Source organism: Amphibalanus amphitrite, unplaced genomic scaffold, assembly GCF_019059575.1.
Source record: "Amphibalanus amphitrite isolate SeventyFive unplaced genomic scaffold, NRLGWU_Aamphi_draft 000651F_arrow, whole genome shotgun sequence".
NCBI classification, from domain to species: domain Eukaryota; kingdom Metazoa; phylum Arthropoda; class Thecostraca; order Balanomorpha; family Balanidae; genus Amphibalanus; species Amphibalanus amphitrite.
This window is the reverse complement of record NW_024882145.1, coordinates 382,327-398,135: the sequence shown is the minus strand read 5'-3', so window position 1 is coordinate 398,135 and position 15,809 is coordinate 382,327. Positions and strand designations below refer to the sequence as shown.

The window sequence follows — 15,809 nt, the reverse complement described above, 5'->3', positions numbered from 1 at the left end:
TGCCCGTCCAGCCCGGAACAGGGGTTGACAGGGGCGCGGGAACTACTTTCCGACTGGGGGGGCACACCATAATAGATATTAACCTAGGGTACCCCCAAATCTAGTTTTCTCACCGGTTTTAGGCCACTTATTTTTCACCCCTCGGCTTTTTCAACAAAAAAAAGAAAACTTTGCAAAAAAAGTGTGGTATTCCGTCTCAAAGCTGTGGGGGCACCGCCCCCACGGCCCCAGAGTTGGGGGGGCAAGCTGCCCCCACTGCCCCCCCCCGGCTCCCGCGCCTATGGGGGTTGAGGCGTGGAGGAGAAGGATTTGACTATCCTGGGGATGGGAAACGGCACGGTGATGCCCCGCCCCTGACCCTCGCCTCCCCTCCGTTCGCAGGCTGTGTGGGCGCATTCTCCATGGCCCTGTCGCTGGCCGTATCACCGCTCACCATTGCCATCTGTCGGCGGAAGTCGACACGACTAACTGCCGTGCTGGGCGGCCTGGTGGCAGCACTGGGCTGTCTCTTCACCTCGTTCGCGTCTCAGTTTCATCAGTTGTTCTTTTCCTACTGCACTGTGATAGGTGAGTCAGAGAGAGAGAGGGGTGGCCACGTCTGGACTCGGGGTCCATTATGACAGCTGTGTGATATTCGACAGTCGTAAATCATTAGAGGTGTTAGCACTCACCGCCGCAGAGGGGTGAGGGCCCGAGCGGGACATTTCTTCCCACGCCTCCCTCAGGTTTTTTGATGTTCAAGACAGCCCATATCCAGCCCAGATTCAGCCCAGATTCGGGACACCTCAGATCGAGCTGAAACTTGCACACAATGTAAGCCGTGACATGCCCAATGCACAGTCCAAGTCATTCGGTGGCACTTCCAGCCGTTAGACCTACATATATCAGAGGTCAGCAAAGGTCACGTGGCCCAAATTCACACAGCAGATTATGACCCTTCCAAGTGGAGCTAGAGCGCTATAAACGGCATAAAATGACTCGCAGGCATCTGATCTTACTTTCCCACTAGCAACTTGACCTCCCGCGGTCATGCGTTGACCTAAGGTCATTTGCGGGCTATGTCGAAAATACACGTGCACAGCGGTTCTCGAGGATACGGACCGACCGAATTCCAAATCAAAGCACACCATCGGGTAGCCCATGAGACGTAGTAGCTTTTCCTTGAAACCGCTTCTCGCCACGTGACCCCGTTTGACTTGGGCAGGTCAAAAGGTACGATTCTCCGACAGCCCCTAGGTCACAGCCCGGATTCAAACGCCCGGAGGCCCGGATGGTTTGCTTTGATTTGGAATTCGGTCGATACTTATACTCGAGAACCGCTGTGCACGTGTATTTGTAAGGTTGCGATGTGTTTCCGCCTAAGTGGTAATTTGGAAGCGAACAGACTTTTGTATCGGCAGCGGTTTAGGGCTTTTGGTACAATAGATGTCCTTGGGTACAATCGTACGGCGTACCAAGTGTTGGGACGAGTGCATATTTACGTCTGGACAACGAGTTGCGGGGAAAAGTGCTGATTTTGTTGCAGTTTTAGGAGCCGGTGATTTGGCTGGATTTTTGGGTTACTTTTTCGTTCCGATTCATGTATTTCATAGTGTTTGACTTTTGAATATTTTAGTTCTTTCAGATAAATATTACTTGCCTTACAGCTTTTGTAAAAACGTTTCATTTTTTATAAGCCGACGTTCAGAGTCCTAAAAATACATCAGCACTACAATCATTGTAAACAAACAAATGGAGCACCACTTGGCTCTGTTCCAAGGCCATTTTTTAGTTTATCTGGTGGTTTTCTTACTCTTGTACGTCGTTTTGTAGGATGTTTTGAATATTGACTTATATCATATTTAAGAAGCATGTTGACTGAAAACAATCCGAAGTATCCAGGAGGCTGACAGAGGTCCTGACTCCTGAGCAATATCAATATCAAGTTGAACAAGTTATGAAATTTTGGTTGATAAACGCAAGGTGATCGGGCTCATATATCAGCAAGAAAAAGTAAAATTAAAAGAGCTTATTGGCCAAAAACAAGCTATAATATTGCAGACTTTGGAGCAATACCTACTGAAGAGCACGCTGAGCAGGATCATGCCAGAAAATGTCAATGTTGACTGGTGACTGGTGAGCGCATATTGATGTATTGGTATGGATATTGAATGATAACTTACAACAGCAAGATAAATTAGTGCTAACTTTCAAGTTAAAAATCTAGAATGAATGGACTTGGGCAGCTTAGATGCTTCATGCTATGCAGATTGTAATGTGCATCAGGTACTCCCCAGTAAACATGCCGACGTCGGTCCGACGTCGGCCGACGTCGGGGTGACGTCGACAACTCGGCATCGGCATGCCGACGTCGGCCCGACGTCGGTCCAACATCGGCACGACGTCGGCTGGATGTCGGATATGACCGCATGTTCCGACGTCCAGCCGAGGTCCAGCCGACGTCGGGCCGACGTCGGACCGAGATCAATTGCTGAGGTCCAGCCGACGTCGGGCCGACGTCGGGGCGACGTCGGACCGACATCGGCCGCTGTTTTGACCGTTAAAATAATATAAAATGCATGTTTCATGTTTCATAAAGAGCTTCTGTATTCAAAATATCCTCAGGAAACTCAAATCTTCCTCCACGCCGCAACCCCCTGATCCGGACTGGACGGGAAACTTAATCCCATTTGGGATTGCCCGTAAGCCGAGCTCGCCCGTAGCCGGGTGCGGTGAGTGCTTGGGGGCTGCTCGGCCTATCCTTTGGTCAGGCTCAGCCCCGGCAACTCACCAGGGCCGGGCCCAGATAGAAAGGCCAGTCGGCAAGTGTCACTTTGCCAAAGTGCCACTTATCAAAGGGACACTTTGGGAAACGTTGGTGCAGGTGTGTAAGAGTGGCTATATGAATCCATTGTGGGGTCGCCCTTTCCAATAAGTGTCACGTAACAGCAATGGGACCAGGGACTCTATATGATCTGGACCCAGGGTGCTGGCCAAGAAGACCAATGTCTCCATCCTATGATCCTTCCGGCTCTGAAATGGTCTTGTCAAACCGAAAGGGCATAACCCAACAAAACAAACCATATCCGTTAGCTGGCTGCGTGGTGTAGTGGTTAGCGCACTAACCTCGCATTCGAATGACACGGGGTTCGAATCCCATCGCCGACCGATGCTTTTGGCGTGTTGTCCCAGTAAACATGCCGACGTCGGCGACTGGGGGGCTCGAATCCCGCCGCCGGTTGATATTTTTGGCGCGTTGTCCCAATAAACATGCCGACGTCGGCCCCGTCGGTCCAACGACAAACGATCTCGTCAACCTCGGCAAACGATCTCGGCCCGACGTCGGCTCGACGTCGGCTGAACTTCGGCTGGACGTCGGAACATGCGGGCATATCCGACGTCCAGCCGATGTCGGGCCGAGGTTGAACCGACGTTGGGCCGACGTCGGGCCGAGCCTCGGCCCGACGTCGGGCCGACGTCGGCATGTTTATTGGGTCAGTGTCTGGCAAATTAAACATGCGATCATTCCATTGCTACTGGAGGAGAAAGCTTGGATCACTAAATCCACTTTATGTTGATTTTGATATTAATCATCATTGTATTTCTTGAAAAAAAGGATTGTAGTAGAATTGTCAATGTGACAATCCATGCAACAATGTGATCATATAATGTGTTCATAGTCATTCGTGATAGTGATTATTGGTCCAATATACAATGGCAAAGCTCTCAGTCTCAGCATTTCTTCCTGTGGAAGGCCAGCAGTGACTCAGAGCTTAGAAGTATTAGTTTTCTTCACAGGGCTGGGATAAAAAGTACTGAGGGTAATCTTCCACCAAGGAACTCTACTTTGACATGGTATGAGATGTAGGCACAAGTAGGTAGGTGCCAAGGCTATATAAACGGTAGGTGCTTAGTTCCTATAGTCAGTAGTTGTGTATGTTTAGTCGGGTTAGCTTAGATTAGATTGTTAGTTTTTTAATTTGCCAAGTGTCCATAAAAATGTGACCTGAGCAATGAGCATACTCCTGACTAACCTGACAGCTGACATAGCCTCAATCATCACACATATTTGCAGCCTACCCAAGACCTGCATAGCAGTAGCACCCAGTTATAGGTAGGTACTCACTCTAACTCAATCTTACCTGCTAACCTTCAACTTGCCAAAAGTTAGCTCACATTGCCAAGCTGCATCCAGGGAAACAGTCAACTGAGGAACTACTATGCATTTCAGACCCCATGAGACCCTGTTTTTCGGCGATAATTTCTTCAATTTTTGTCCAATTAGCTTGAAATTTTGGCAGACCATATTTCAGCTCAAGCGCCAATTTTTGTCAATATGGTCTCTTAACAAAATATCAAAATTTAGAGCACTTGTCGTTGGCTCGTAATGTTAATCAGTTTTTGCACCCGGATAGAGGCTCGCTCGTTGCCGCACCGGATTGGATAGGAGCGCTGGCCAATCACGTTACGCCGTGCTCAACTTGACTCCGCCCACCGGCCGTGACCGCGATGGGTCTATGCCGCTTCAGTCGGTGTCAGCACCGCGGAGAGGTCGCAGCGGGACCACATAATGGAGACAAGTTAAGCTGGCAACTTTGTTCCGGGACGAAAGCCAAAAAATCATCCGTTCGAGGGCATTTGGTGTCCTCTTCTCCTTATTTTGGTATTTAAACGTCGAACCAGCTCAGAATATTCAGAATGATCAGAATCAAAGCTAGGATCTATTGGAACGGAACCGGCCGTAGAAGGAAAGATAGATGGACTCTTGAACTCTGAATATTTATTTAAGCCGGAGTTGCACCTATCTCATCGTCAGGTTGGGTCAGGTCACTACCCGATTACCTATAAGATCATGCGTAAGCCTCTGCATGACCAAACTTATTGATATATTTGGCAGCGTTAGATGTTTCTGAGGAAGGCGCAGAAAGCAACAGGGTAGGATGAAGAGTCTCGGGCACGGCCGATTGCCTGGGGCATCGCTCCAGCGAGACGACCGTATTCGTGATTCGTGAAGCGGTGCGGGGCGCCGGGTGGGGCAGAAGCGTAATGTGTCGTATGGTAGAATGTCATGTGTGTGTGTTATATTGTTAAGGCGTGCACAGAAGGAAATAGGAATGTGGCAGGCGGACGTTGGGCACTACACGAGAACGATCATCAAGAAACACAAAACTTTTTTTTGTTTGCAAAACTTATGTAGGGGAAAGTGGGGTAAGACGGTCAGGGTAGGTAAGACGGGCACCCCTTCTGCAGACCAAACCAATAGCGCTACGAGCGAGAAAAATTAGGACCAGAATTGCCTTTCCCACTACACACCACTATTGAAGTCTGGTGAATTTATGTTCAGTCGATAATCTTTTATTTTGATTTCTTTAAAACACTCATTTCATTGAAAACTTCCATAATGTATTGTGCAAGCTTTTGTGTGCAGCACTATAGAGTTAAAAGCTCGCAATCACTTGTGGTACACTCATATGCCACCAGTCTTCAGTTACCGCGGATTTGCTTTGTCTGCATCAAATTGTCCACAGAGAAAAATCGTGCTGAACTTCTGACATTGAGTTTGGGGATAAGACGGGCAACTATAAAATCCAATGGGTCTGTAATGGTGAAAATATTTGTGTTGCTGTAGGAAAAAAAAGAAGCTTTTCTAATAAGAATATGTTCGATTCCGATACTCAGAGACATGTTAGCAATATTCCTTCGGCACAGTTTATTCTCTAATAATGAATGTGAAAAACGGTTCTACATGGCTTCTAAACTAGGGCCTATATACGAGCATATGCCTTCTGCACGAATCTCGTATACTGCCATTTCCGAAGCACTTGAGACCAACGAGCGACTGTATCAATGCGGCTAATCTCGGGCATTTGTTGCGAGCTGTGCTGGTCGGTGAAAGAAGCTTGTCTTGCCCTACCCATGTGACCGTCTTACCCCATGGGGTGGGGTAAGACGGGTTTTTGCAAGGTTTTGCAAAAATAGCTTCAATTCATTTGTTGAATCAGGCCTAAGTCTCATCTTCTGGCAAATGGAAGTAAAAGGTATAAAAAAGATTTTAACTCAGTTTCCCGTTTCTATGATGTTTCTAAACGGCCGAAAAATGGCTCCAAAGTTAAGGTGCCCGTCTTACCCCACTTTCCCCTAGCAGTAGGTATGTCCTCAATGGTGAGGTAAATCTCTATTCTCTAGGCTTTTACTTTTCATGTTTGCATTTCAACACATAAGATCTGGGGGTACAGTTAGTCCGGCGACCTCCTCAACCGAAGTCGATGACAAAATGGATTACTCCTGAAGGTGTTCAATGCTTATGTTGCACCGGGATGATATGAATCGATCACACCGGCATACATTCCTAATCAAATTTCATATATCAAACACATAAATTGCATCCTATTAATGGTGATTCTATTTTGCAATTTGAACGTAGTCTGACTCGATACATAATTTTACGCAATCATTTGAAATAAACAGCGTTTTTTATGTTCGCTTTTTTCACAAGCCCCGAATCTTGTGTGGAAATAGATATTTTGTTGTGACTGAACAAGGTGTACGTATACATTTGTGATAAATGGAAAGTCAAGGGCTTCAGCTAGTGCGTTACTTATGCGCGCTATTTAGCTCATTCGATGAAGTTACGGCTGCAACGACAACTGCACGGCAGCTTCGCTCCATGCGAGCCGCCCCGGTGCGACAGCTACTGCCCCGCCCGCTCCACGCAGCCGACTGACCGGCCAAGGTCACCGCCGGGAGGGCGGAGCTTAATGGTCACGTGTTTGTGACGTCACACCTACGCACGGATAGCCTCTACTCCACTGACGGATTTACGGGGCCGATTTTAACATTACGAGGCAACGACAAGTACCCTAAAATTTGATATTTTGTTAAGAGACCATATTGACAAAAATTGGCGCTTGAGCTGAAATGTGCATTGTGAAAATTTGAAGCAAATTGGACAAATATTAAATAAAATATCGCCGAAAAACAGGGTCTCATGCAGTCTGAAATGCATAGTAGCTCATTGGGTGGCTGGTGTGAGTCTGTGCATTTCAAGTGTTTCTTCTCTGAAGCTGCTCTGCACTGCTGTATGTCATGTTAGATGCTCAGAAATGTGGGAAATGATTACTTAGCTACTTTAGTGCTTTGTTAATGCTCGAGACATGAACAAGTACAGATCCTGCAGGGTACAGCTATGAGTTAGGTGCTAGGTGAGTATGTTATGTGCATGTGCTGTTCCCTGTTTGACCATAGTAAGTATACAAACAAGCACAGGGTCACATTTATATTCAATCTCCATATAAACATACAACAAAAACGGCCATATGGCCTAACTCCGAACACACCACAGATAACTTAAGCCTTTGCAGGCACAAAAATGTTTTGATTAACAGGACAGGTATACAATATATCCTCTGTCCTTGGGGGATCTTGCTGCCAAGTTGAGGTACGATGACTTAACTTCAGGATTGATCAACCTTTTCTTAGCCACTGCTTATATACGAGAAAGACCAAATGCTTGTTTCTTTGATTTACAGGACATGTATACAATATATCCTCTGTCCTTGGGGGATCTTGCTGCCAAGTTGAGGTACGATGACTGAACTTCAGGATTGATCAGTGGCGTATCCAGGATCTTGAAAACGGGGAGGCCAAACCTGCTCAAGGGGCCCCACCCTTACCTTAGGGGCCCCAGTAGTGGCGTACTTATGCCACGCCCAGGTGCGGTTCTTTGCCACTTTCATAATGAGAGGAAGTCTTTTAAGGCACACTCGGCAATATAAAAAAGAAAAGAAAAACGTGAAAAAGCCATCGACATCGATAGCTCTGTATGTAGTGTACAATCTATTTCAGCAGTAGGCATAGGGTAGGGTGGGGCAATTTGAACATAGTGTGAATAACACAAAATTACGGAAAATCCATAAGTGGCATGACAATAAGACCAATGAGAGAAATTATCGTAACTAAACGGGCTATCATATGAACGGGGTTTAAAGTTTCAGGGAATGAAGATGTTGACGCACAGTGTAAAAAATCAATTTCGCAAGGATAAACGCCTAACAACACGTCATTGCAACTTCATTGCAGCGCAAAATCTTGCATTGCTAGCGCCTAATACACAACGGCTTTTGTTGTACAATGACCTAATCAGTGCCTTCAATCCAATAAATTTGCTTTAGAACCCTGTTTTTAAAAATGGCAAAATAACTTTTAGCGTGGGGTAATTTGAACATAGTGTGAGAATTTCAATGAAGGGATAGTTCCGAAAAAACAACGCTCCCAGTTTCTTTTTTTGCCAATATTGTCGACCCAAAGCAGTAGTAGATAAGTGATGCCAGCTTTAGAAAATTCGTCTAATATCCGTCTAGTCCGGCATTTTCGTTGATATTCCGTCCAAAAATGTTAAGTCAACTATTTCTCCAAATGTGTCCGAAAATTATGCAGCTATCAACACTCAAAACCGTCATTTATATTGCTTATCATGTAATTTTACCAGCCGAAAAGTGCTAATTATATTGAGAGATTAACAAGTTTTCCATTCGCCAATCAATGCTACGCACGATTACTTGATAAAAATGCTTAAGTGTGGCAGGCCATTGTCCAATGTTGTCCAGACTACTATACCTTTGTGCAATCAATTCCGAATTGGACATTATAAAGAATCGGAACTCTGAATGTCCAGGTTCCGATTGGCACCACTATAACAGATGAAGTAAGGTTTGGTAGAGTTTTTATCGAACGGAGTTGATAGACGTTCTGTTAATTGAAGAGAGGCGAATTCTGTTAACTGACTGGTGTGCAGCGTGCAGATATTGATACTCTGCAACTATTATTTTTGTTGTTGTGTTGATTTTTCAAATCAAGGTATGTTTAGAATTGCTCTGCCTATTCGTTTATGGGTCAAACAACATCGGTGCTGGCGAGACTATCGTTTTTATGGCAGGTACTCGTAAAGGCAGTATGTTCAAATTACCCCACGGTGGGGCAATTTGAACACACCGTGACTTGGTGGAGAAGTGATGCTATGCTATTCAAGGTATGCTCGGCTCGTCCAAAAATGAGGCTTGCATGGTAAAAGCAAGTGACACATGCGCTACTGAAACAGTTTTTCTTCATCCAGGGTTGAGCTGGAATTTGGTACAACGGAGAAAACGTAAAAATATGTTCAAATTACCCCACACTACCCTACAGTTTTGTTTTGCTTTGGTCGTCGCCGGGGCCACTAAAGATGATCAAAAGCAAAATGTTTTGCCAATTTTTTACCGTTGTAACATTTTTCAAGGGGCAGATGTCAATCTCTTATCTTACTGTCTTGCGCTGGTTGAGGGTTGCGCTGATACCCTGAACTTTAGAATGGCCCGACTCGGGTTGAGCTCTGATCTAGACTCTGATGGCTCTATGTCGCCCACATTGGCCTCACTCCGACCTCTGAAGGCTCATTCTGGCCTCTGAAGGTCCCACACCGGCAACAGAGTGAACCACGCTGGCCTCCGAGCCCCATAATGGCCTCAGGAGACCCATGCTATGGCTGACCTCATAGCCCCCCCCCCCGCTGGCTCTGGGAAGTCTTTGGGTCAGTCTGACGACCCTATGCCGCTCTCGAACCCACGCCGGTCTCTAGAAGCCCATGATGCCCCCTGAGGGTCCCACGCCGGCCTTTAAGGGCCACTCCTACCTCAGGGGGCTCAAACATGCATAAGATCTGAAAAGTGGCTGCCGAGGCCCTCGAGGTGGCCTCTAATGGCCCGACGCCAGCCAGCCTATGAAGGCCCGCGCTGGTTTGTAAGGGCCCAGCACCAGCCTCTGAAGTCTGAAGTCAGATGACAGATGGCCCCACGCTGGCCTCAGAGGGTTCACGCTGGTCACATAGTGCCCCACACTGGCCTAAAAGGGCTCCACATTATCTTCGGAGGGCCCCAAGCTAGTTTCGGTGGCCATTGGGTCTCAATCTGACCTAAGAAGGCCCCATGTCGCTGGGCTTAAAAGACCCCACGCTGGACATAAACGGCCCCATGCTGAACATAGAGGGTCCCACACTGGCCTTACAAGGCCCCACACTGGCCTTACAAGGCCCCACACTGGCCTTACAAGGCCCCACACTGGCCTTAGAAGACCCCACAATGGCCTTAGAGGGCCCCACGCTGGCCTTAGAGGGCTTAGCGCTGGCTCCTTAGGGCTCTACACCAGCGTCAAAGGATCCCACGCTCGAGTCTAAGCTTCTTTATGGCCGCCAAAGCGACCTCTAAGGGCCCACGCTAGCCTCTGGGGGCTCGGCCTTGGCCTCTGAGGGCCTATGAGGGCCATCAAATGGCATTTTAAGTTAGTTTGACGCAGTTTGACTTTATTTATGCTTGGGCCAGTACATTGGATGAGGCCCTTAAGGTCGTTTCTCTTGGGACACTCAAGCAGGCACGTACCCAGGATTTCGCCCAGGAGGGGGCCGCCTGCTCTCAAAGGGGCCCACGGGTCACCCGGATGCCGCTGTCAACCCAGGCAGGGGCGTATCCAGAACCCTTCGATGAGGGGATTGGGCACATGGTGGGTCCGGTTCCCCCTTGCAGACGGGCCCCTCTGTCTGTCTGTCTGTCTGTCTGTCTGTCTGTCTAAGCCCCGAGAAAATGTGCAAAATTGGCAGGTAAAAATATCTTTTTTTTTTTTTTTGCTTGAGAAGTGTGCATAAAATGCACGGTATTTTATGAGGAAGCGAAGCGAGCGAGCGCCTCAGAGTCACCTGTATACATAAGTCCCTCAGAGGTGTCGGTGAAAGGCCGTCGGATGCGCTGGTGTGGGGTCCTCACAGGCGCCGTTGTGAGGGCCTTATAGGGCTTAGAGGGCTTAGAGACACTGGTGGGGGCCATCACTTAGGCGTGTGTGGGGCCCTGAAAGTTACTGGTGGTCCTTCATAGGCCGGCAAGGGACCCTCAGAGGTCGGTAAGAGGCCCCCAGAGTCGCTGGTAAGTGACCGTCAGATGCATAGGGCGCTGCATAGGGCCCTCAGAGGCGCCGGTGTGGGGCTCTTAGAGCCGCCGAAGTAGGCACTGGTGCTAAGAGGCACTGGTGTGGGGCCCTTAGAGGTGGCAGTGGAGGCCCTCGCAGGCGCCGTTGTGAGGGCCCTCAGAAACACCGGTGTGGGCCGTGGGGCCATAACATTTAGCAAACGGGTATGGGGCCCTTACAGCTGATCCCTTATTGGCTGGCAAGAGCCCTCAGGGCCGGCAAGGTCCCTCAGAACCTGGCGTGAGGCCCTTCTGGAGATAAGTGTGGCTACACAAGAGCCCATGGGGTGTTCTCACAAGCCCTGTGGTCTCCTTTCCAGTTGAAGCGTTGCCAGCGCGGGCCCTCTGCCGCCAATTGGCACCGCAGGGCCTTTCGGGCCCGAGGGGACCCTGAACCCTATAACGGAGACGTGCCCCTCGCCCCTGGCCATACCATTGAATCCGAGTGATCACGGGCCGTTCAGGTAATCAGGGGCCTCTCAGGTGACCAGGGGCCTTACAATTAACCAGGGCCTTTCAATTGACCAGGGGTCTTTCAATTAACCAGGGCCTTCCAGGTGACCAGGGGACCCTCTGATAACCAGGGGACGGTTATACCAGGGGCTCCACGGGTAACTAAGGGCCTTTATGTGACTGCAAGGGCCCTTCATATAACCAGGTACCTACTCCCGGGTAAACATGGGCCCTTCAGGTGACCAGGGTTTATTCAGATCACTGGCCAGGGGATCAGGGGCCCTTCAGGTAGCTAGGGGCCCCTTAGATAACTAGGGCCCCTCAGGTAACCAGGGGCCCTCATATACCAAGAGGCCCAAATGGTAACCAGGGGCCTCTCAGATAATCAGGGCCTCTCAGGCAATCACGGGCCCCTTAGGTAAGCAGGGGCCCCTCAGGTAAGCAGGGCCCTCAGGAAACCAGGGGCCCCTTAGGTAACCATGGCCCCTCAGATAACCAGGGCCCCGTAGCCAGGGGCCCCTCAGGAAACTAGGAGTCCTTCAGATAACCAGGGACCAATCAGGTAACCAGGCCCCCTCAGATAACCAGGGGCCCCTCAGATAACCATGGCCCCTCAGATAACCAGGGGCCACTCAGGTAACCAGGGCCCCTTAGATAACCAGGGGCCCCTCAGATAACCAGGGACCCTCAGACGACCAGGGGGACCCTCAGGTAAGCAGGGCGCCCCTCAGGGCCCCCATTGCCCCCCTTGGGTACGTCACTGCACTCAAGTAACCCAAAGGGCCCACTTGCATGTTTATTGCCAAAGGGGGAGGCCATGGCCTCTTGGCCTCCCCCCTGGATACGCCACTGGGATTGATCAACCTTTTCTTAGCCACTGCTTCATATACACGAGAAAGACCAAATGCTTGTTTGTAAACTGCGTTGAAAATTTAATGATCCACCATCAATTCTGACATGAAGCCGAAGGCACAAATGAAATAGTTCCCTCTCCTTTTGGAATACACAAAGCAAAATATTTAATAAATTTTAGTGGATGGACAAGAGCAATTAGCATAGCTTCCCCTCAAGTTAACTTCTGGCACTGATGAATTACAATGACCGTCAATGACGCTTATTCGCTTCATATTTTGTAACAAACGCGCTAAAACTGCAATATAACAGCACTATATGCTTCTTGACAAAATGCAATGCAAGTAAAAATTTAGCCCTGATGGCATTCATTCTTGGTGAAAACGTAATTACAAAATATTTTGTAGTAACTATTAAATTCCGGCTGAAAACAGTCCACGGTTTAAAAAAGAATCATTCCAATGACGGTCCATTCTTGCGGTCCTGAAATCGCCACTATTTCCGGCCTCTCCAACGCAACTCGTTGTCCAGACGTAAATATGCGGGACGAGTAGGTGGGCCGCCTGGGTACAACCGTACCAAGGTCGACGATGCACTTTCGTACCGTCTGAGTTTCTGGGTCAGTTCAAGGTCAGGGGTCAGCTGACCAGCTGATACGTGGCGGTCGAGGCTGAGCCCTGAGGGGTTCGTTGTGTTTTCGGGTGTTGATTCGATACTGTGATGAGTCGGGTGTGGCAAATATATGCCCGGAGAAGAACTGGTGTTGATGAGTAAAGGCCGTGAAGAGAAGACTCGGCTAACAACCAGAAGTGGGATTATCGAAACCAATGCCTGATGTCCAAGAGGATAAAGGTTGAGGTTGAAAATCAAGACCTGCAGAGTGCGACAATTATGGCGGAGGGACCCCTTCTTCGACCACGTGCGTTGAAGGCGGATGAAGATCCAGAGACATTCATTCGAAGTTTCAAGCGAATTGCAAAAGCAAATGGATGGACAGAGGAGAAACAAATGGCTATGTCAGTGGGGGAAACTGTGGTCAAATCTTCTATTTTTGGAAGCCTTCCATTTTTGGAAGGACCTTCCATAAATGGGTATGCATTTTCCAAAAATGGAAGGCTTCCAAAATTGGAAGGTCTAATCTCAGTGTTCCCAACTGTGATTCACATTCTTTGATTTAAGTTACGGCCTTTTTAAATGTGTAACATTAATAGTTGATTTTGCCATTTATGATCATTGATATAAGGAGAAGCAGCAGTGCTAGTGTTGGTAATACAGGCATGCTATGTCAATGTACATAGTGATATAATAGCATGGTGTCCTGGCGCACTGCTCTCTTTTTCTACTTCTAGAGGACACATAGAAATTCAGAAGAGAAAACAGCTGGTCAATAACCAACCAGGAGGAACACAGCTATAGCCCTGACAAAAAATGGTTTAAATTAAACTTACTATTCCTCATATAAATTGAAGATTCATGCTCCTTCGATAGAAAGTAACACTAAAAACGGCGCAGCAACGCCTATTTAATTCGTCCCGTATTCCGGAAAAAACATTGAAAAATGACGAGACCTCCACCCAAATGTTTGGCAAAAGTCTTAAAAAATTGAAATCAACCACACAATATGCTAATAAATGCAGAAAACGGCAACAAATACATGTTTTACTCGCCACTACACTCCCGAAACCGCCGCTATCTGTCCAGACAATTCCGCACTGTAAATAAAGTCGGCGGTATCGAACAAGCATGGCCCGTCACTAAAGTACTTTTAAGGATATTTACTTTTCGTTTTTGATGCTTTTTGCTTACAAAATGTTTGATAAAGTCTTATAAAACCATCGTTTGTCGGTAAATTTTTGTCAATTTTCCACGACTCATTACTTTGAAAAATTACCTAAAATACATCCACGCTAGGATTTAGGCATCCACGCTAGATTATGGACACTTCACTATGGCGAATAGAAAGCGACCAGGGGCGATAGTCGCATTTGCCTCATGTTCGGCGGAAATCGGTAAGTTCCAACATATGCGCAACATTTTCTATATTTGGGTACGATGACGTCGTCAGCGTACCCATTTTTGGAAGGTGCGTACCCATATATAGAAAATCCTTCCAAAAATGGAAGGCTTTCTAAAAATGGAAGATTTGACCACAGTTTCCCCGACTGATGTTGCCAGCACTGGTGGGGGAGGCCCATGAATGGCTCGCGTGTGAACTGGATGATGATTCCAGCTTAAATAGTGTAGATTTGATGTGTGCAAAAATTACTGAACGCTTGATTCCCTCTGAGAAACGTCGTGCTTACCTACACGAGTTTTATGAAGTGAAAATGACTGAAGATGATGACCCTAGAGATGTGGCCAACAAACTGAGAACACTTATAAGTGCAGCCATGCCTGATTTAAATCTGGAAACGAGAAATCAGATGGTGAGTGAACAGCTGCCCCGTGTCGTGCCGTCAAAGTGGAGACTGAGAGTTTTAGATTCTGAGGCAACCACTGTGGAAGCGTTGATCAGGTGCATCGAAAGAATCAAAACAACTGAGGAGCTCAAGAACAGCCTTGGAACAGGTGAGGGCTCTGCCAGGCCCATCAGGCTGCTTCAGTGTTTTGTGTGCCAGAAGAGGGGGCATAAGGCAGCTCAGTGTCCGAGTAAGATTCAGTTTGAGACTAGAAGGCAGTTTGCTGGAAATGGAAGACAAGATGTCGTGTGCTTTCAGTGTGGAGGCAGAGGTCACATGAAGCGCCAGTGTCCGAGCCCAAGTCAGAAGCCCAGCAGGGAGACCCAGTCAGCCAGTCAGATGAGTCAGATGGGTCATCCGAAGTACCACCCAAGTTCAAGTGAGAATCCAGGAAGGAGTGATGGAAACCAGCATGTCAGACGAGTCGAGTCATCAAAGAAGGCCCCTCCCATGGAGATCTGCACCGTCATCAAGCTCAACGGTAAGAATGTTGAAGCTGTGGTGGACACTGGTAGTGCGTGCAGCATCATGAGTGCGGAGTTGGCAGCGGAGCTACAATTGCAAGTGGAAGAGAGTAATGATCAGAGTTTTGTTGCTGCCAATGGCACAGTTGTTCCCAGTCTTGGCTGTGCAAGTGTTCACCTGGTGGTTGGAGATGAGACTGTGGAAGGGCAGGTGTTTGCAGTGTCAGACGACATCACTGACTCTGTGATTCTGGGGATGGATGCTCTACACGCGATCAAGGCAGTTGTGGACTGTGAAAAGGGTGAACTGCAGATAGGTGCCCAGAGGGTGCCTGTTGAAGTTGATGGTCAGGATAGGAAGGTGTCACGTCGTGTCACAGTGAAGATTCGTCTGATTAACGTCCTGGCTGAGGTGAGAACGAAGACCCTGACCAGTGTGTGACTGGTATGGCAGCAGATGGAGGTTTGACCAAGATGGAAGCCGAAGTCAAGAGACTGAAGCTGAAGCTCCCTGACGTGTCTCATTTAGAAGAGCCATACCGAGAAGAGGTGGAACAGCTTCTGCAAGAGCATCAAGCTGTCTTCGCTCAAGCTGAGGATGAGGTGGGAGACTA

At 48.1% G+C, this 15,809-nt stretch overlaps 1 protein-coding gene across 1 annotated transcript in view; it reads left to right on the top strand.

Moving 5' to 3' along the window:
• Positions 1 to 382: 382 nt before the first annotated feature.
• Positions 383 to 15,809, top strand: part of LOC122363994 (monocarboxylate transporter 12-like) — a 40,298-nt gene continuing 24,871 nt past the window's right edge. Inside the window, exon 1 of the mRNA XM_043333922.1 lies at positions 383 to 567. Within this exon, the coding sequence (XP_043189857.1) occupies positions 402 to 567 (166 nt within the window). The 5' untranslated portion in view covers positions 383 to 401. The remainder of the gene's footprint in view (positions 568 to 15,809) is intronic.